At 48.4% G+C, this 19,048-nt stretch overlaps 1 protein-coding gene across 10 annotated transcripts in view; it reads left to right on the forward strand.

Annotated features, from left to right (window-relative positions):
* BCORL1 (BCL6 corepressor-like 1) overlaps nt 1–18,783 on the forward strand; it is a 66,585-nt gene extending 47,802 nt beyond the window's left edge. For all 10 annotated transcript variants that reach the window (XM_005872725.2, XM_005872724.1, XM_005872729.1 and 7 more), the window contains 5 exons: nt 2,170–2,336; nt 3,569–3,714; nt 11,644–11,721; nt 13,589–13,742; nt 17,014–18,783. In XM_005872725.2, coding sequence (XP_005872787.1) covers nt 2,170–2,336; nt 3,569–3,714; nt 11,644–11,721; nt 13,589–13,742; nt 17,014–17,293 — 825 coding nt within the window. In that variant the 3' untranslated portion in view covers nt 17,294–18,783. The remainder of the gene's footprint in view (nt 1–2,169; nt 2,337–3,568; nt 3,715–11,643; nt 11,722–13,588; nt 13,743–17,013) is intronic.
* The last annotated feature ends 265 nt before the right edge of the window (nt 18,784–19,048 follow it).

Genomic DNA, 19,048 nt, shown 5'->3' on the forward strand with positions numbered 1-19,048 from the left:
ATTGATTTCAGAGAGGAAGGGAGAGGGAGAGAAAGATAGAAAGATCAATCATGAGAGAGAATCATTGATTGGCTGCCTCCTGCATGCCCCCTACTGGGGACTGAGCTTGCAACCCAGGCATAAACCCTGACTGGGAATCGAACCATGACCTCCTGGTTCATAGGTTGATGTTCAGTCACTGAGCTACACAGGCCGGGCTGTAACCAACTCATTTAATGGCTATCGCACTCCCAGTATCTCACTGGCAAGCTACTATCTTTCTTGAGCACCTAGTGTAGGGGCCTGGAGAACTGCCAAGGGAGATCTAAAGAGAAAACGATGAGCAACCCCTGCCCTCAAGATGAATTTTCTTTAACCTGGGGCCAAACCGCAAACAGGAAACTGCAGGAAAACTAACCAGGACAGGGCCAGAGCGGTAGGGCAGCCTGTCACAGGAGGGAGAGAGGGGTAGTCTGTGGCCTGGGAGAGAGGCGAACATCTGCAGTGGTTAGGAGAGTCGGGGGCCTCTTGCTCCCTGGGGCACAAGCAGGAGGCAGCACCCCTGAGGCAGCATCCCCAATGCAGGCACACGTGCTCATGTGCACACTTGTTCACTCACTCTACCGGCCATCCTGTGAGCTAGCTGTCAATCAGTATGGCTGAGCAGGCCATTTTCACCAGGGCCTGGGAGGGTTGATAATGGGCCCCTGGTAGCTGCTGTAGTCTCTTCCCTCAAAAGAAGGCTTGCCTCTCCCTTCCCCTCAGCTTATTCACCAGCTTTATCCCAGACTAGTTAAAATGCTTCTGGGCCTGGAATTATGCTTCTGATCCTGTCATCTCAGCCCAGGGAAGCTAATAATTACTACCTGGACAAATGACCACACTGGATTATACTCAGAACAGTCTTTTTTGTTGTTGTTGTTAATCCTTACTGGAGGATATTTTCCCCATTGATTTTTAGAGAGAGTGGAAGGGAGGGGGAGACACAGAGAGAAAAACATCAGTGTGAGAGAGACACATTGGTTGGTTGTCCCCCGACTGGTGCTGGGGATTGATCCTGCAACTGAGGTGTGTGCTCTTGACCAGAATCAAACCTGGGACCCTTCAGTCTGCGGGCTGACACTCTATCCACTGAGCCAAACTGACTAGGGCAAGGAACAGTCTTGATTAGGGGAGGGCTGAGATAAGCATCCAGGTATAGTACTTAAAATGATGAAAACCAGCACCCCCGGGTAGTACTTAAACCAATTCTTTCTTCCTTGTTCTTGAATTACCAGCAGAGGCTATGCTTGTCACCACATGTCTCATTGCCCTTGCAAAGCACCAGACTAGGGAACCAGTGCTCAGGGAGTCGAGGCCTGAGGGTATGGGCTCTGGGTGGGTAGGTGAGCCTCTCTGAGGCTCTCACCACAACAACCCACACCCAGATGAGTGTTGTTGGTCATGAGAAATGCCTCCCCACTGCTGAGGAAACAGTCCAGAGCTGAGGCCCTGGTGATGGCCGCTCAGGGCTGACTTTGTTGTTGTTGGTTTTTGTTTTCTTTCTTTTTCTGTTAATCCTCACCTGAGGATATTTTTCTATTGACTTTTATAGAGAGTGGAAGGGAGGGGGAGAGACAGAGAGAAACATCAATGTGAGAGAGACACATCTATTGGTTGCCTCCTGCACATGCCCCGACCAGGGCTGGGAATCGAGCCTGCAACAGAGGTACCCGCCCTTGATCAGAATCGAACCCAGGACCCTTCAGTCCATGGGCTGACACTCTATCTACTAAGCCAAACTGGCTAGGGCAGGGCTAACTTTTTAAAAAAATATATATTTTATTGACTTTTTACAGAGAGGAAGGGAGAGGGGATAGAGAGTTAGAAACATCAATGAGATAGAAACATTGACCAGCTGCCTCCTGCACACCTCCTACTGGGGATGTGCCTGCAACCAAGGTACATGCCCTTGACCGGAATCGAACCTGGGACCCTTGCATCCGCAGGCCGATGCTCTATCCACTGAGCCAAACTGGTTAGGGCAGGGCTAACTTTCTTGACAAAAGATTTTGAGACTCGCCGGTTGGTCCCCAGAATAAAGGGCAGGCTCTGAGACTCTCCCAAACATTTGGAGAGCTTCGAACCTAACTGGGGTGGTTTCAAGAATTAGGCCACTTTTTGCTCATGGAGCTATCCTTGTCCCCACAGGACGTTGTTCTCTACTGCCTCCAGAAAGACAGTGAGGATGTGAATCACCGCGACAACGCCGGCTACACAGCCCTGCATGAGGCCTGCTCCCGGGGCTGGACCGAAATTCTGAACATCCTGCTGGAACATGGGGCCAATGTGAACTGCAGTGCGCAGGATGGCACCAGGCACGCTCCCCCCCTCCCCTCCCTGCCACTCCCACCCTCCCCCAGCTCAGCTCCGGTCTAGACCTTTGCAGCATGCCAGGCTGCCAGGCTGCGAGTTGCACAGAGGCCTTGTCAGGAGGGGTTTTAGGAAGAGATCTGCAGACTGCAGGGGGGACCGGATTAGGGCAGGGATGGATGTGTTCCCAGCTGGCCAGTCCACAACATTTACCAGGGGGAGACTGAGGTTGTCTAGGGATCACCCCATCAGATGCATCTTTGCCAGGAAGACTGCTCAGGCTTTCCGCAAACCATCCTGGTGGTGCACCTGTCTCGGGCAGAGTCTCAGGCTTCAGGCACTAGGGTAACATACAGATTTAATTTTTTTAATGGCTACACTTATATTTATTTATTTATCCTCACCTGAGAATATTTTTCCATTGATTTTTAGAGAGAGTGGAAGGGAGGGGGAGATACACAGAGAGGCACACACATATCGATGTGAGAGAGACACATTGATTGGTTGCCTCCCACATGAACCCCCACCAAGGCCAGGAATCGATCCTACAACCCAGGTACATGCTGTTGACCAGAGTCGAGCCAGAGACCCTTTAGTCTGCAGGCTGACACTCTGTCCACTGAGCTAAATCAGTTAGGGCCTGATTTGATTCTTTTTTTTTCTGATTTGATTCTTGATTGATCTCTATACCCTTTTAAAAAAGACACCTGCTGTGTCTTATAGAAATTGCACCCATTCTCTTCTGCTCTATCAGAGGGCTTACTTCCTGGCAAAATTGAAACATGAGCCACATACCAAGTGGGGGGACTTGGGTCAAAGGACTCTGGCTCTGCTTGGCCACCACGTGTGGAGCTGTTCTGCTCATCCCTGCTCATGGGAAGTCATTGGGTCCTTCTGTTCATAACCCCAAGCATCTGCTTTAAGTTTATCCTCAGTCGGGGTCCATTCTCTCCAACCCCAGTAGTACCAATGGAGCTTCGTTGCGCCATAGAGACAGTCTCAATATGTGGGGGGAACATAAGAGAGAGAAATGGAAGGGAGGAGAAGAGCACAGGGAGAGAGGAGGTGGGGAGATGTAGTGGGGGGTGCAGGCCAGAGACGGTTCCTCTCCTCTAAGTCTTACCCACATTGTACCGGGGTCATCTCATTTTACTTCTCCCTGACAAGGCAGCCTGAGGTCTAGACACCCAGGTTCCCATTTGGGCCCTATTGTCCTCACCCTGTATCACCTCCACAGGCCAGTTCATGACGCAGTAGTCAACGACAACCTGGAGACCATCTGGCTCTTGCTGTCCTATGGGGCCGACCCCACACTGGCCACCTACTCGGGGCAGACAGCCATGAAGTTGGCCAGCAGCGATACCATGAAGCGCTTTCTCAGCGGTAAGCACAGCCCAGACTTGAAGCCAGCATCCTTGAGGCTGGCTTCTGAGTCCTGAATTCCTGAGGAGAGAGTCTTCATCTCCCTCCATCTCAAACAGCTCCCATGAGAGGCGTCAGCCCTTTTCACAGGCTTTCTTTCAAGCGTCTCAGAAATCTCTATATACTTTAAAAAGCCCAAAGGCCCACTTCCTCTTGTCCTTGTGCCGTGAGTGTCCACATTGAATGCATCCTCTTCAGGACCCTGCTAGCCTGCGGGGACCCATTTCCTAGCGAGGCATGTAGGGCAGGCCTCCCTATGGGACAGCAGCCCCACTAACAGATTTAATTGGGGGAAAAATGTATTGACCTCTGCTTTGAATGGGATATCAGTTGCAAAGAAGTGACACAGTGTTTTGTTTTCTGTTTTTGCATTTTCTCCTGTTGGTGATCAGAGTAGAACCCTTGGGACCCCTCCTGGCACTTTATTTCTCACAGCCCTTGCCTGTGGTAACTGAGTTGTTCCCTCTGCATCCCCCCCCCATTCCTTTCTCATCCTCACCTAACCCCTGTGGAAAAGTGTCTGGTGTTCAGGCCTATGGCAAGGGCCACAAGCCAACATGCATTCGTTTTCTCATGAGCAGATGGCAGCTGTTTGTCTGCAGTTAGATAGCTATAGTGAGTTGGGCAGCGGGAGGAAGATAAGGAGGGGAGTCTAGCTCGGGCATGCTCAGTGGGAATCTTGACCTTTGAAGGAAGAAACCCTGCCTCCTCAATAACATCACAGCTTGGCCCTCCCTCTAGCAGTTACTTCTTCAGACTGCCTGAGTGACAGACAGACGGAGCTGTATCACTCACCCTCCTTGGAGGTGTTGATGTTTGTGGTAGAACCCCTCTGGGATTGGAAGCCCACAGGACCAAGGGTTTGCCCAAGGTCACTCCCTGGTTAGTCTCCCCACCTCTCCCTGCCCCCACACTACACATGCCCCAGAGAGACAGTTCTGGGCTCCCAACCAGGGGCTCATTTGTTTATTGAACAAAGGTTAACTAGGTGGAGGAACCAGAACTGAAGATCTTCATGAAAGGAAGCCTAGATGGGAAGTGCCACCTAGATGCTAATAAAAGCTGGAGGGGAATGAGGGAATGCCACTGAGGGAGGCCTTGGCTTCTGCTCAGGCAGCCTCCATTCTGTCCCCAGTCAAGTCAGCTAAACCCAGCAGTTGCTGATCACCTAGTACAGGCCTCAGGCCTCACAGCCGGACCCAGCCTCTCCCTGTCTCAGGGAAGGACTGTCTTTTCCTTTCCCCCAGCTCTGGCATTCTAGGCCCTTATCATCAAGGGGCAGAGCCACTTTGTGATGCCCATTCAGCCATTTGTCCTGGGCCAATGATGACTCCTATTCCCTTGGCTGAACCATTCCCAGAGTGCAGGGCTTGAGGCAAGTACTCTGTGGCCTCCTCCCACATACCATACATGTACTCTCTTATATGCATACATGTGGAGGTGTCTGCACACCACTCGATTCCCAGGAAAAGCTGGCACAGGTGACCATCCAGAGCAGGGGTCCTCAAACTACGGCCCGCGGGCCACATGCGAATACAAATATTGTATTTGTTCCCGTTTTGTTTTTTTACTTCAAAATAAGATATGTGCAGTGTGCATAGGAATTTGTTCATAGTTTTTTTTAAACTATAGTCCGGCCCTCCAACGGTCTGAGGGACAGTGAACTGGCCCCCTGTTTAAAAAGTTTGAGGACCCCTGATCCAGAGCATCTCAACTTGATAAACTCACTGCATGAAGCTCTGTCTCTAATCAACAGCTCTAATCCAGGGCCTCTGTGGTCTAGAGACTGTCCTCCTGAGCTCCTGAGGGTCTTGGGGCCTTCTGGGTCCACATAAAGCTATCTCTGATCACCTGAGTTAGCAGACGAACTCTTTATATATATATATATAATTTATTTATTTATTTTTCAGAGAGGAAGGGAGAGGGAGAGAGAGAAACATCAATGATGAGAGAGAATGATGATCAGCTGCCACCTGCACGCCCCCCACCGGGGATCGAGCCTGCAACCTGGGCATGTACCCTGACCGGGAACCAAACTGTGACCTCCTGGTTCATAGGTCGACGCTCAACCACTGAACCACACCAGCAGGGCAGCAGACGAATTCTTTACTTCTCTGACCCCTTCTCCAAAATTCCAACGGAGTTTGAATGTTGAAACCATTTTAAGTAGTTAAGAAATTAGAAATAAATACGTTTTTCTCTCTTCTTCTCATTTCTATGAGAAATAGGTAGCCTTTTGATGCCTCCTTAAACTAACTCGAGTGCCAATCCCTTTTGCAGAAGCAAGAGAAGACTTTTCTTAATTCCTGCACTTCCTAGCTTGTCCAGGCCGAGCACCTTTATTCAAATCTTGACATTGTTTCTCAACATTATGGGGTGGAGCTGTAGCTTCATAATGGGGTCCAGGAGCTGAAAGGAATGTTAAAACTGAGCCACATCTTTTCCATGCAAATGGGAAAGTGGCATTAAAGGGAGATCTCTGGCTATTGGAGAAAGTGTGAACAAGCCTGGAGGCCAGGACCTTAGCCTGCCACCCCAGGAAGGCAGGCACTGAGAGTCAGTGGGCTTCCAGGAGGGGGGCCTTGGGTCCAAAGACTATTGGGGGGGATGTGAGGGAAATATGCAGGGTCTTTTTTAAAAATCCAGGTACAGTTCACCTAACAACTGTTTCGCACTTAGTATATTTACAATGTTGTGCAACCATCATCAGGCGCTTTTTTGGTTCCTTAAAGTGAGTATTTCTCTTTTTGTGTCCTCGTATCCCTCTTTCTCAGAGCTCAAGAAGCCACTGAGTAGAGTGGCTCAGTGGCTCTAGGGAGCACCATGAGGCTGGAGGTTGGAGAGGCAGTTCCCTCCATTCCCCCACCTCCCTGTCCCTACACCTGGATGCATTTGGGTGGACTTCTGGATTTTTCTTTTACCCTTCCTGTCTGGCTGAAGTATTTTAAAAGCTTTTTGCTTTTCATCTCTAAGCATTTGCCTGATCAGACTCTCCATAGGTTGTCTTCTTCCTCCCCTAGTGGGGATCCCACTGGGCAGAAAATGAAGGAGAATCCCAATAGGGTGCAAAGGGCTCGCAGCCGGAAAGGTGAGCGAGAGCATCAAGGTTGCGCCTTATGTAGAGCTTCCCTCACTTTGTGCAAGGCCCTTGTTCAGGAGGAGTCTGGGAATCAGATCCTTTTTTAAATACGCAAAGGAATATTACTGTTTACGGGTATCTGTCGTGAATCCTTTTGTAAAGCAGGTTGGTATTCATCTGGGTTATAAATGTGGATTTCCTGTATTGGGTTGGCTTAAAATGAGGCCCATTTCTCCGGAGCTCATGAAGGATGTAGTGGCACTCCTTCATGCATTTATTCATCCACTCATTTAGTCATCACCTGTTTTCAGGTACAGTGCTGGGTACTAGAGGTCAGATAGTGAGCCCTTTCTCTTACATCCTGGGGCTTGGAGCACCAAGCTATCCAACCTCCCTCCAAAGGCCTTTGGAAGACCTCCGAGGAGGGTCAAATGACAGGCAGGCATGTGACTGATTTGCCTTTGACCCTTTGAAGGGAAGAATAATATCCAAGCTAGCCAAGGGAAAACAGGTTCATTTTTCCTCCTTTGTTGGAAAGAATGTGGGAGCTGGGGGCGTTGTTGCCGTTTGGTTTGGGGCATTGGAGGAAGTATCGGGACTGCTTTTCCTTCCACTGATGAAAGGGTTAGCAATTTACCACTTGAGGTCACTGAATCACAGGTTTTTGTTTTTCCTGCCAAAGACCTCTGCTGTATGACCCCATGTTGAAGACCGCTTGTTTTTTTGTTTTTCTCCCCTTTCATGTCCCTCAGCTGGCAACTTGGTTGGAGGAGATGGGGAGTGGTCTGTTGGGACCCTGGGAAATAGAGAATCTCTGATTGCCATGGTGACCACTCACACTGAGTACTTAAAACAATTTTTTTTAATCGAGGCAAAATTCACATAAAATTAACCTTCAAAAGTAAACAATTCAGTGACATGTAGTGCATTCACAATGTTGTACAGCCACTACCTCTATTTCGTTCCAAGACATTTTCATCACCCCCAAAATGAAACCCCGTGCCCCATTAACCAGTTGCTTTCATTTCCCTCTCTCCCCAGCCCCCGGCAACCACTCATCTACTTTCTGTCTCTATGGATTTGCTCATTCTGGACATTTCATATAAACAGAATCGTATAGTATGGGGCCTTTTGTGTCTGACTTCTTTCATGGAATAGCATGTTTTGAAGGCCCATCTATGTGGTAGCATGTTTCATTACCTCATTTCTTTTAAGGTTGAATAATATCCCATTGTATGGATATACCACATTTTCTTTACCCATGCATCAGTTGACTCACATTTGGGTTGTGTCCACCTTTTGGCCATTGTGACTAGAGCTGCTGTAAATGTGCATGGTACAAGCATTTGTTTGGGTACCAGTTTTCAGCTTTTTTGTTATATACCTAGGAGCAGGATTGATGGACTGAGGGTATTTTTTTAAAAACTATGTTTTTATTTATTTTTTAGAGAGAGAGGATTATTTTGGTTAATCCTCATTTTTTTAGGAAGGGAGAAGGAGAGAAATATAGAAATATCAACATCAATCAGCTGCCTCCTGCTTGCCCCCCACTGGGGATGGAGCCCACAACGCTGGCATGTGCCCTGACCAGGAATCGAACCGTGACCTTCTGGTTCATAGGTCGACGCTCAACCACTGAGCCATGTCAGCCGGGCTGGACTGAGGGTTATTTTTCAGGAAAGAATAAGAGTAAAGGACTGAAAGTTATGGGAGGGGGCAAGGAAAAGAAAAGTCAGTCTCCATCCTGATTGTATGTGAAGACCTGTGAGGAAATGTGACTTGAAGCTGCACCATCAAGCAAGCCTTGTAGTTTCTTCCTGTGTTCCACTCATGGGTCTGTTCGGACTTTTGCATCTTTGCTCATGCCAGTTAACTTTGGCCATCTCAAAAAGGGAAATTCACCTGCAAATGACAAAGATTTGCTGTTAGGAGAATTAGAGGAATGTGCCGGGGGCTCTGAAGGCAGTTTCCAGAGAGGCGTCCTAGGAATGTAGTGACCTAGGGCTACTCTGATGGAGTCCTCGTGTGACCTCTTGGTGGGGACTGCAGTCATTTGAACGCATAGGTTTCGGCATGCTGGTTAAGCAAGCACATTACTTTATAGTCTGTAGTCTTGCCTTGTAATTTCTCCCTCCCTTATTTTGTTATTTTGGTTAATCCTCACCCGAGGATATTTTTCTATTGATTTTTTAGAGAGAGTGAAAGGGAGGGGGAGAGACAGAGAGAGAGAGAGAGAAATATCAATGTGAGAGAGACACATGGATTGGTTTCCTCCTGCACACACCTTGGCCAGGGTTGGGGATTGAGCCTGCAACTGAGGTACATGCCCTTGACTGGAATTGAACCTGGGATCATTCAGTCCACAGGTCGATGCTCTATCCACTGAGCCAAACTGGCTAGGGCTCCCTTCCTTTCTTTCCCATATATTATGTTCTTACTATATGTAGGCACCTAGGCTTAGGTACTAAGGAGACAGTGATGAACAAGACAGATGTGGTCCTTATCTTTATGATCTCATCCCTGGATCTCCTAGCACACCTAGCACAGAGCTAGGCACAGAATAGACACCTGCCTAACTGACCAATGCTTTAGGAAGAAACCACTATCAACTCTAAAGTGACGGGGTACAGAAGAGCACATAAACTGGCAGCCGTGACCTCAGAGTTTTTTCATAGAATGAACAAAAGATCTAATATACTTGACTAAAGGTTTTCCATTTTGGCTGCTCAGCCATTACTTTGAAAGCTTCTCTCTGGCTGTCTTTTCCTACTGGAAGAAACCCTTCATCTCCTAGAACGCTGCTAAAAACGGACTCCTTTCACCAGGTCACAACAGCTAAGAGGTATTTTTGCTGATAGGATGTGTGAAGATAAAGGTATGTTGGAGTGGATAGGACCCTTCCATCAGGGGAAAATAGCTCTGCTCCTTTAAGAGTGGCTGCCTGCTCACTTCCTCCTGGGATTTCATTTTCAGGGGGCACTCTCACCTCATCTGTGCCCTGTGGACTCTCCCGTCCTGTTGCCCATGTGTCCCTTAAGGGCTGGTGGCAACCATACACAGCTAAGTCAGCTTGCCAATTGCCACGAGGTGGCATATTGGTAACCGCAGGGCCATGTGCCCACAGATGACACAATTGAATTTGTTGTTAAAGACCTGCTTTTTGGCCACGTGGGACTGAAAATTGAAACAGTTCCACTAGATGAAGCGTAGCTAGGAAACAAGGAGGCTAAGTGGTGACCTGATGTCTGTTCTCAGATCAAGCAAGCAAAAGGTGGTTACAATTTTTTTGTGGTAAAGTACTTATAACACAATTTATTATTCTAATAATTTTAAAGTGTACAATTGAGTGGTTTTAAGTATAGTCACAATGTTGTACAAACATCACCACTATCGAGTGTCAGAACTTTCTCATCACCCCCAAAGGAAACCCTGTACCCATTAGGCAGTCACTTCCTGTTCCCTCCCAATCACCAATCTGCTTCTGTCTCTCTAAATGTGCCTGTTCTGGATATTTCATATACATGGAACCATATAATATATGGCCTTTTATGTCTGGCTTATTTCACTTAATATGGTGTTTTCAAATTTCATCTAAATTGGAGCATGTATTAGCACTTCATTCCTCCCTGTGGCTGAATAATATTCCATTGTATGGATGTACCACATTTGCTTAGCCCTTTATCAGCTGAATAACATTTGGGTTGTTTCCACTTTGGAGCTATTGTGAACAGAGCTGCTGTGAGCATTTGGGTGTTAGTTTTTGCTTGAACACCCATGTGAAAGGTTTTTGTGAGGATAAACTTGGCCATCTCCTAGATGTTTTTTGTTGTTGTTAATCCTCACCTGAGGATATTTTTCCATTTATTTTTAGAGAGTGGAAGGGAGGAAAAGAGACACAGAGAGAGAAACATCGATGTCAGAGAGACACATCAATTGGTTGCCTCCCACACGGGTCCCTGACCAGGGCTGGGGATCCAGCCTGCAACCGAGGTACGTGCCCTTCACCCCTTGACCAGAATGGAACCCAGAACCCTTCAGTCCACAGGCCGACAAACTGGCTAGGGCTCCTAGATGGTTTTCAAAGATAAAACAGGAATTGTGCTTCCTTATCTTACTTTGAATTGGGGAGATCATGATTTGGCGATGTTTCTCTCTCATTGATGTTTCTAACTCTCTATCCCTCTCCCTTCCTCTCTGTAAAAAATCAATAAAATACATTTAAAAAATGATTTGGATAAATAAACATTGTAACCAGCAGGGAATTAAAAGTCCTGGGATAGGTCTAGGATTCTGCTTGCAGAGTAATTGCCCTGCACCATTTAAAGCAGGGATCCCAGACCTAAATGCCTTCAGGCTGATCCTGTAAGAGAGCAGAGCAGGCTGGGTGGGGACTGTTGAATTGGACAATAGCACATGTCGCCTCTTCCTCCAGCCAACTGTTGACATGCAGGAATGTGGATTCAGTGTTGCCAGATCTTTTAATATTTTTTTCAAGAGAAGTTGGAAATCTGGATTTTTTTTAAGTGAAAGCTCTCAGTTTTAAAATGATGGATGTTAATTATTATTATTAAATTTTGTTTGTTTAAAACACTGGGCCAACCCCCAGGTGGTCAGTGGGCTAGATTTGGCTCCTGGCTGCTGGCTTGCAACCTGTGATTGACAGCCAGAAGCAGATCACTCTCTCATCACTCCCAGCCCCTCTTGTGGTCCTCCCCTTCTCCCATGTTCCTAAGCCCATGTGTATGTACTTTGCTTCAGATTCTTTATCCAGCCTACCCTCCTTGTCTCACTGCCTTCTCTTCTTTTATCAGATCACCTTTCGGATCTTCAGGGCCGTGCAGAGGGTGATCCTGGTGTATCCTGGGACTTTTACAGCAGTTCTGTATTGGGTAAGCTTGCGGTGGGATTCTTCCCCCGCCCCCACCCCTATCTGTGGCTCAGAGATGTGGGATTTGCTTTGTATTTAACTAATTCTTCTTAAAGGCCGGAGTGACCCTGTGAAAATTGCCCTTCTTCCCCTGTTACTGTTAGTAGCTTTTAGAGCTTTTCAGCCCAAACTCTAGTGCTTGCCTCCCCCAGACTCAGAACTCATTGGCCTAAACTAGGAGATGCTGCTTATTTGGAAAAAGCTATCATTAGCCCTCTACCAACCCCACCCTGGGTATTTATTTTTAATTTGCTCTCTTCCAAGGTCCCTTTCTCTTCCCTTGTTTTGTCCTAACCCAGCCAGAAGCACCACCCCTATGCACATTGTCACCTTTTGTGGTATTGCTCACACTCGAGAGACCCAGCCCCTCATCTGGCAGCTGCCACTCCCTCCCTCCCCTGGCCCCACAATGTGTACAGCAGTGATGGCGAGCCTTTTGAGCTCGGCGTGTCAGCATTTTGAAAAACCCTAACTTAACTCTGGTGCCGTGTCACATATAGAAATTTTTTGATCTTTGCAACCATAGTAAAACAAAGACTTATATTTTTGATATTTATTTTATATATTTAAATGCCATTTAACAAAGAAAAATCAACCAAAAAAATGAGTTCGCGTGTCACCTCTGACACGCGTGTCATAGGTTCGCCATCACTGGTGTACAGTTTCCGAGATAGCTACCATCTCCCCAGCCCTTAGCCTTCTGGCCCAAGTTTTCCTCTCTGAGAAGAGCAGCCAGTCTTTATCCGTGTCAGTCGTCTATCATTCACCGTCAGGCCAGGGGCTGCAGACTGAGGGAAGCACTAACCTCTAAGCTTCAGGGGAGCTGGAGCAGGAGCAGGTGGGGACAGAGTGAAATATACCGTACCCACAGTCATCTGGGCAAGGGAGCTGGCCAAGCCCCCTCTGGGCTTTTGGAGATTCCAGCAGGCAGTTGGGGTGGTTTTGGAAAATGGGGGTGGGGGTGGGGGTGGAGAACAGGTGTTTTTAACCTTGCCTTTGACCATGATGGTATCTTCAGGCTTTCATCTCCAGCAGTGGAGCAGCTCACCCTTCACATCACCTTGCTTTTTTCCAACTGAAAGGTGGAGTAGTATAATGAATCTCTGGCCTCAAAAGATTACTATCTTCCAGGGCTCGAACTTTCATGTGCCGTGGGATTATCAAACCTTGGCCCTGGCCAGGGTTCTGTAGGCTTGCTGTTTTTCTTCTAATCACCCACCTTCATACCCTTTGTCTTTTTGTTGTTGTTGTTAATGCTCACCCGAGGAGGATATTTTTTAATTGATTTTTTAGAGAGACTAGAAGGGTGGGGGAGAGACAGAAACACTGATGTGAGAAACATTGACTGAATGCCTTCCGTACACACTGTGAGTGGGACTAGGCTGGGGATAGAGCCTGCAACCAAGATATGTGCCCTTGACCGGAATCAACCTGAGAACCTTCAGTCCTCAGGCCGATGCTCCAACCACTGAGCCAAACTGGCTTGGGCTGTCTTTTGGGGGGTTTTTAATCCTCACCCGAGGATATGTTTCCATTGATTTTTAGAGAGAGAGGAAAGGAGAGGGGGAGAGAGAGGAAAACACTGATGTGAGAGAGAAACATTGATTGGTTGCTTCCTGTTTGTGCCCCGGCTGGGGATCAAACCCGTTGTAATCCAGGCACCTGCCCTGACTAGGAATCGAACCCGAGACCTTTCTGTGCACGGATGAAGCACCAACCAACCCAGCCACACCAACCAGGGCCATACCCCTTTGTGTTGTTGGAACATTTCTGTTCTTCGGTTTTGTGCATCTAGCTAAGTCCTAATTCCCTGTGTGCTCTCCTTACAGATGAAAAAGAAGGGTTTGCCTGTGACCTCCTACATAACCCCCCTGGGAGTTCTGATCAGGAAGGAGATGATGGCGAAAAGGATGATTTTATGTTTGAGCTCTCAGACAAGCCTCTTCTCCCTTGCTACAACCTCCAAGTGTCAGTGTCCCACGGGTAAGTAAGTGTCTGAGAGACCTATGGGGACTGAGTGCCAGGATCCTGGCAACCCCTGGTCTGCCTTCCTTAGAGGGTGGAATTCTCCAGAAGGAAGCCGAGACCTGGAGACAAATGCTGCAACATGAGAAAGATAATATATGACTAAGACCATCCTCAGTTTCCAGCCCAGATTGGTTATGTTCACAACAGAGGCCGGGCTGTAAGCTCTACATACGCTGAGTGTATTTATTTCCCAAACCCCAAATCTAGGATCACTCTCTGGAGGAGTTTTGTGCTGTTCCTGGGTGAAAGAGATGATCTGGGAGATATTTGGACTGCTGAACTATTAGAATCTCTGGAACATTTTTGTGGTTTCTGGGGACAGACAGAATATTTGAAATCGAGAGTCTAGGAAAGGTCAGGACATATGGTTGCCATAGGTATGGGGCCACTGGGGTCCTTAAGTAATCCCCAGGCTGCTTTCTCACAGACTTAATGCTGGGGAGAGGATGGCCATCAGTGCTGTCATCTCAGATTAACATGTATTTTATATCGGGGATCAGCCATTGTCGGAGACTAGAATTTACCTGACACTTAACATTAGACTGAACCCAATTTAGTCTCTATTTGATGATTCGGAAGGCTGTTGGGCAGCCTGCAGGGCCACGGTTCTTGTCAGGTTCACCGTATGGCAGCGTGTGGCAGTGCTAGTTAGGATGATGAAGGAAGAATTGTCCTTTTTTTCTTAGCCTTCACCAAGTATTTTCTCTCTGGTCTCTTCTTCACATATTTCAAACAGCTTTGCAAACACTTTCAAGGGTACTTTTCCTTTGATATCTATTGTTAAAATATCAGATCTTTTTTTTAAGTGAAAACCCACAATAGAGGGAGGAGTGGACAGTGGCTTAGGAATCCTTCAAGTGAGCTCCTCCGTTGAGGACTCCAACCATTCCACCACAGTTTCTTTGCATCCCTTCCCCCATGGCCAGATAAGAATAAAAATAGCCTATATGATGACACTGTAGGGATCAAGTTTCAGGGGCTTTTGGTCCTTATTCTTCTGGGCATAAGCTGATCCCTGAGGGCGGGGCTGGGCCTCTGGGATATAGTATTGCACAGTTAATTAATTCCTCCAAAGTATTCAGCACCTCCTTCTTTGAAACAGGATCTTGGGCCCAGGCAGTAAAAGGACCAGGGCTGTGTGCTGTAGGTGTGGACAGAACACAAGCAACCTGGGCGGCACGCCACTCGGCAAGCAGGGTGGCAGGGAGGTTTTTTGGTCAAGAGCTGGGTGTGGGTAACGCTGGTTTTCCTGATGTTCCATCTTCTAGCGTCTCTTCTGAATCTGCCCTTCCCCACAGCTGCAGCACGATGTGAAAATTTTGTTTTTCAAGAATTAGGGGGGTGTGGAACAGTGACTCGCTGAGGCCTTGTGGGGTTCAGAGTGCCTTCTGCATCATCAAAACAAACCTGAATTCTGATCACTAGTGTCAATGTTCTAGGAGGTTTGCCATTCTTCTTTTCTTAAATATATTTTTATTGATTCCAGAGAGGAAGGGAGAAGGAGAGAGAGATAGAAACATCAATGGTGAGAGATAATCATTGAGCAGCTGCCTCCTGCGTGTCCACAACCCAGGCATGTGCCCTAACTGGGAATCAAACCGTGACCTCCTGGTTCATAGGTCAATGCTCAACCACTGAGCCACACCAGCTGGGCAGGGTTTGCCATTCTTTGATGATCCAAGTGTATGGTATTTATAGTCCTTTTCTCTTAACTCAGAGCGCTCCATTCCCTGATTGTGTAAGATGACAGTTTTCACTCATTTGAAAGAAATGTTGCATTTTAGGGATAAGACTTGTGGGTCTTGGTAGAAGTTTTAGGTGCTGTGTAGAACCTTCAATTCCATAAACATGTCTTAAGCAGTTGCACCTTTCCAAAATGGGCTCCATTATAAATAGTATGATAGGGGTGTGAACCAAGTGCCAGAGACTGTGGAGGGTGGAACGAGCAAGCAGCTACGTTGGCGGGAGGCTTAACAGGTAATATGGCATCTGAGCTAGGCCAGAGAGGAGAGGAGTGAGGGTGTGGCATGAGCAAAGGCACTGAGACACCCAGGTTCCAAAAGTTCAGAAAACAGGGCTAGTCCTTCCCCAAATGGCTGGCACTTGGGTGGAGGATACTCTGTGTGTGTGTGTGTGTGTGTGTGTGTGTGTGTGTGTGTGTGTGTGTTGGGTGACAATTGGCCTGAAGAGGTTGAATGGGGTCATGATGCTTGGAAGGTCTTGCATAATGTCACACCAAAGAATTTGAAGTTTGGTGTGTGTTTTTTTTTTGCTGAAGGTACTGGGGGTCCATTGAAAACTGTTTAGGGAATGAGTGAACAGGTCAGATTTCTTTTTAGAAAACTAATAGTAACAGAGGGTCCAGTGAGGGTTGGGGAACAGAAAAGTGACTCTTGGCAGCAAGGAAACCAGCTAGGAGGCTGATGTAATATGTAATATAGTCCAGGCCAAAAGTGGCGAAGGCTGGACGTGGGACAGTTGAATGGCAAGAAGGGAAAGCCCTGGACGCAGGGACCACTGACATGGGGATGCAGCATTGCTTCTTGGTTTAGTCCACGCAAGCGGCTGGCCTATGACTGGCCTCGCCAGCACCCCTCTCAGCTGTCCCCAGGCTGCCACCCAGTCGGGTGTGCTCAGCAAAGGCAGACCGGCTGTAATGTGAGCTCCGGCCCTGCAGAAACGACGGTGCTGCCGCTGGAGAAAAAACTTGTCTAATGCATTCCAGAGCCAAAGAGAAATGCCTTTTGGATTACCCGCAGTTTCGGCCTTTCTCCATGGCCCCCCTCTGCTGGGGAAGATCTTGGAGAAAAAGGAGGCAGGGGAGGCCAGAGTGCGAACAGGGAAGAGAAACCAGTGGGGCTGCAAGGGTCAGTGGCGAGGAGAACTGGACCCCGCAGATGGTCAGTTCTGGGGCATGGTACCGGCGAAGGCCTAGGGGAGCTGCTAAGAGTTTTAGGTTCTGGAAGGCCCTTTCCCCCCTGCTCCCACTTTTTGGAAGAGGTCAGTCATGGGTGGAGTGCTCGCCATTTAGCTGAAAAGCTGGGCCAGCCAGTGGAGCGGACAGGAGCAAATGTTTGCCTCAGCTACACCCAAGGAGCCTCTGGTTTAGTGGGGGGTGAGGGGGGTTGCCAGATGGGCAGCCTTCCTGAGCCTTCCAGAGTGTTCCCTGCACGTCCACCGCTTCCCCTCCACCCCCTTCCCTAACTCCCATCCTTGCCTTTTGCAGGCCCTGCAACTGGTTTCTCTTTACTGACGTCCTGAAGAGGCTGAAGCTTTCCTCCAGGATCTTCCAGGCCCGGTTCCCGCACTTTGAAATTATCACCTTGCCCAAGGCTGAGTTCTACAAGCAGGTGGCCTCCAGTCAGCTGCTGACCCCTGCCGAGAGGCCCGGCGCCATGGACGAGTGCCCCCCGGGCTCCTCTGAGACTGTGGAGCTGGTGCGGTATGAGCCCGAGATACTTCGGCTCCTGGGGTCCGAGGTGGAGTTCCACCCCTGGAACAGTTGATGGGGAAAACAGCTCCTCCCTTTTCTTCTTTCTCCTCCCAATTTCACCCTTCCCCATCGCCCATGTTTTCCCCCACCCAGCACCAGACCGCAGAATGAGGCAATAATCCGGACCAACAAGAAGCCGCCTTATCAACGCCAGCATTAGTGACTGGATTTTTTTTTGAGGGGGGCGTTACAATTAGTTCTCATCTCCCTGTCATCGTTATTGTTGTGTGGTTGATGATGGGGGTGGAATGTTAAACTCCACGTCTGAGGACAAGAGGTCCCGGGGGTGGTGGGAAGTGGCACCAGGGTCCCTTGGACTGGCCGCCTTGTATATGACTAAGACCAAACCTGGGCCCTGGGTGGCCGTGGCCTGTCTGGAGGAGAAAGGAGAAAAGCCTAAATCTCTGAGCGCCCCTTCCATTCCCCTGTGTTCTTCTGTCTTCCATAGTATTTATTTTATTAGTATTTAATTTGTATTTCATTGGTTTCTGATAAGTCTGTATCACTGTGATAATTTGAGACAACTTGTATTGAGGGACTTTCTTCACCTCCTTTCTTTGTTTTTCTGTTGATAAGCTCTGGAGCTGCTCCCCCCTCCCTCCCTCTGACAAAGTTACTCCCAGGGTCTCCCCTACCACCACTGGGGAGGGGGTGGAGAGAGGTGGGAGCCATCCGCTTGTGACTAATGAAGGTGGCTGGTGCTGGCCCAGGGCTGGGGGTTTGGGGGTAAATCCTGAGGCTTTGGTGCTCCCCTACCCCCAGTTTTTTCTGTTTCATCGCCCCCTACCCTTTGCAGCAAGCAGCCCTGCTACCTTGACATTGGTGTTTACTGGGGAAGAGACAGCATCGTGGGAGGGAGGGGTTGATGAGAGTTGAGAGGGTCTGAAGGATGAGGTCACCTCCTCCTCGTGCTTTCTTCACTGCTCACCTCAGAGTGCACAATATGGGTGTGTTCCTACAGCTATGCCCCCTGCACCCCCAGCCGCCCACCCCTGTGTGCTCTTAACCTCTGTGGATACTGAGCCTCTCTGCTCCCAACCCTTTCCCCCCATCTCTCTCCATCACCAGACTCACAGGACCCCTTCCTCTCTCCCTTTCCTCCTCCCTCTGCCCCCTATTCTACTTCGGAATCTGCAGAGGGCTCTGGGGTTGACTGCCAGGTGTGAAGTCTGGCCTCAGCTGTTTCCTAGGTGAGGGCAGAAGACTGGTCTCGGGCAGGACCCGGGGCTGAGTGTGCGGCCTCCAGCACTGGGCGTGTTCAGGGAGAGAGAGGGATGAGCTTGGGCTGCTTCCCTGTCCCCACCCCACCCCCGTGTGGAATTGTCTTTCCCACTCTTGTTCTTATTTTTCTACCAATTGCTATTTTTCCGAACAATCCTTGTAGAGAGTATGTGCCATCCAAAGGCAGGAGGGCCTAGCTGCGGCCAGCTCTGGTTGGAGATGGTACAGTTTTATTGTACAGGTGCTAAAACAACAACAACAAAAGAAGAAAATGGAAAAAAACCCAATAGAGTCCATTTTCTTTTCTTTAGATTTTGAGGATGGGGACAATCTTCTCTGGAGACTCCCGACCCATTCGGGAGCATTGGTGGTTATTTTCTTTGTATTGTGTTTGTTCTTTGTTCCAAGGGGAGGGTCTCAGCCCCCTTCTGTAGGACTGCTCCCCACCCCCATCAAACTGCCCAGTTGGTTTTGAAGTTGTTCTCCCTTTTAAAACAAAACAAAACAACAACAACAAAAATATATATATATATATATAAAGTTAAGT

This window comes from Myotis brandtii, unplaced genomic scaffold (genome assembly GCF_000412655.1).
Source record: "Myotis brandtii unplaced genomic scaffold, ASM41265v1 scaffold39, whole genome shotgun sequence".
Lineage (NCBI taxonomy): Eukaryota > Metazoa > Chordata > Mammalia > Chiroptera > Vespertilionidae > Myotis > Myotis brandtii.